The sequence below is a fragment of the Arachis ipaensis genome, chromosome B06 (assembly GCF_000816755.2).
Source record: "Arachis ipaensis cultivar K30076 chromosome B06, Araip1.1, whole genome shotgun sequence".
NCBI classification, from domain to species: domain Eukaryota; kingdom Viridiplantae; phylum Streptophyta; class Magnoliopsida; order Fabales; family Fabaceae; genus Arachis; species Arachis ipaensis.
Genome location: NC_029790.2, coordinates 4,833,168 through 4,835,833, shown reverse-complemented (window position 1 = coordinate 4,835,833; position 2,666 = coordinate 4,833,168). Strand labels below are relative to the sequence as shown.

Genomic DNA, 2,666 nt, shown 5'->3' with positions numbered 1-2,666 from the left:
AACTTCCCTCTCTCTCTCCACACACAAACAAAACACAGTCACACACCCGTTTTCACATATGGGGCTCCTTTCAATGGCAATGGCAAAGGCAAAAGCCAAAGCCACAGCCACCACCACCCACACCACCGACATGGGTCTTCTCTTAGTCTTCTTCCCTCAGAACCACAATGCCCCCAACACAAACACCTCCTTCAAGAGAACCAACTCTAACAACCTTATTCTCTCCAAGACCCAATCAACTATCTCCATATGCGCACTCCTCTTCTTCCTTACTCTCCTTCTCTTCACGCTCTCCACATTTGAACCCACTAACACACTTCATCGTAACAACAACAATAGCAACCACCATCCAACTAAACTCGTCCAATCTAAAACCCAAAACCACAATAATTGGTTTTTACCAAAGCGCTTCTGGCCAAACACGCCCTTCAAATCACAACATTCACATTCTCCCTCCAAGGCACTTCAGAGAATGGGCACCTTATACCGTAGAGGAACAAGAGCAATGACCGATCTAGTTATCTGCCACGTGGCCGACGAAACCACCGTCCACGAATTCCGTTATTTTCTCAGATTAATCCACCGCTCAGGACTCACTGCAAGAAGCGACGTCGTTTTTCTCTTCAGTTCTCGTTCTCTGTCCTCCTCCTTCGCGCCGGTTATTCGCGAAGAGAACGAAGCTTTCTCCTCGCTTGTTGAGCTGCACTCTGAGTTGAACTCGACTCGATGGAGCCAGTTGAAGCACGGGAAGAAGAACAACGACGCGAGTCGGACGAGCCAGCGCCAGGTCAACCCTGCCGTCGTGATGGGCGGCGCTCGCGGCGTCCGGCGGTTAGCAAATGCGGTTGTGGTGGAGATCGTGCGGGCAGCGATGCAGCAAAGGAAGAGGAAGAATTCAGTATCCGAGTCAGCGATACTGAGTCAACTCACCGGCGGGAACGAGATCATGTTGAAGGGAAAAGGCGTTGAGTTAATGGAGCCGAGCGAGTCGATCCCTGATGCGAGTCAACTCAGTGGGCGAAACTCGGGCGCGTCGCTTTCAGATTATGCAATAATTCAACGCGGGACAACGAGTAATCATGATTTAATTAATTCTGTTATTAAAAAGCAAATTTGTTCTTCTGTGGTTGATTCTTCTGTCTATAGAGATTGTTAGCAATTACTTAGCTTAAAAAAATAAAAAAAATAAAACACTTAGTGCACACACAAATTTTCACATTGTTGTTGTCATTAGAATTATTAATTGTTTTTTTTTTTTGGTTGGTCATAAAAGGTTCTCAGTCTAGCACACTGTGATTATCAGTTTTGTTCTCAGTTAGTTGTACATATTCTTCAAGTTAATTATATTTTTGTATTCTTTTATGTAAAAGCTAAATGAACTTTGGTTTTTTCATGGTGAATAAAATGAGATTTTGACCCTGCATGCAATGTTCTAATGTTATATAGTCCATATTATTATGATGAATAATATATTTTGTCATGCATGGTCTAATATAAGCAGAGCATGCTATAAATTTTCTGTCAATACCCATTTAAAATATACTTTGATTTTGGACCTTTGTTTTCACATTTCCATCAAAATATATTTTATATCAAATTGACAGTACTAAGCCTAGCAGCCATTTAAATATTCTGGTTTTAGACCTTGGTTTAAGCACTAAGCACCTTCCATTGTAAGGAAACTGCTTCTTTCGACCAATTGTTTATAAAATATTTGAAGTTTATATAAGTGAATCTTATTAGCAGAGAGCTCATATTTTTAACACGTGAATATTTTTTATGTTTTATTAAAAAATATTATGCATGACATTACTTAATCTCGTATTAATCTAATTAATTTAGTCAAATTAGAAAGAAAGAAAAAGGGAATATATAGGAAAAAGAAAAGAAAATGAAGTTTTCAATGGAGGGTGAGTATGTAAAGGAAGGAGCTGTAGAAGGCATTGATTATGGCATGTGCTTGTGATCTTTTTGGCTCCAACAATGTACGCGTTTGCAATAAATAAATAAATAAATATTTATAAAAGAAAGCTTATTATAAGCAAAATCGATTTATTTAATGAGAAATTCCAGCAGCACCTTCCAAAAGGAGATAGGGGCACCAAAACGTGCTTATTACGATGCTTTTGCCTTTTGTTTTGTGTTTCATCCTGCTTTTACTTCGTGCGGCGTTAAAGCAGTTATTTTCGGGTATGGTTTAATTCTTGATCTAATCTTAATTAATTAACTTCTAATTGGAAATTAGTAATAATTAATTGAGGAATCAATGAAAGAGGAAAGGTGACAAGTGTGCGTTCTAAAAACTAAAATGTAGGTTATCGACTGTTGTTGTTACTCCCAAAATCTGAAACTTTTCTCTCGTGCTGTAAGGCTGCCAAAGTGAAATGCCCAAAGTGAAATGCCCCCATTTACTCATTCATTGACTTTTCTAATATTTATGTTACAATAATTTCATTTTTATCTTTTTTCGTATTCTTCTTGCTAGCTAATTCATTATTTTGAACAATATTATTAATTTTGGTGGGTAGACATTAATATGTAACTATCATAAAATAAGTTCTGTTTTTTTTTCCTAACCTTACCGTTTAAATATTTGTAGATCTTTATTTATGTAATTAAAAGTTGGTCGTATAAACCTAGACTCTCTTCAAGTTGCTAAGGTTGTT

General features: G+C 37.7%; 1 protein-coding gene across 1 annotated transcript; it reads left to right on the top strand.

The window, feature by feature from the left end:
• LOC107645489 lies at positions 7-1,243 on the top strand. Its single transcript, XM_016349525.2, has one exon. It carries the CDS (start codon positions 59-61, stop codon positions 1,154-1,156), a length of 1,098 nt encoding a protein of 365 aa, XP_016205011.1. The 5' UTR covers positions 7-58; the 3' UTR covers positions 1,157-1,243.

Coding starts and splice junctions, on each gene's coding strand:
- LOC107645489 (XM_016349525.2), top strand. CDS start 59: ATGGGGCTCCTTTCAATGGCAATGGCAAAGGCAAAAGCCAAAGCCACA.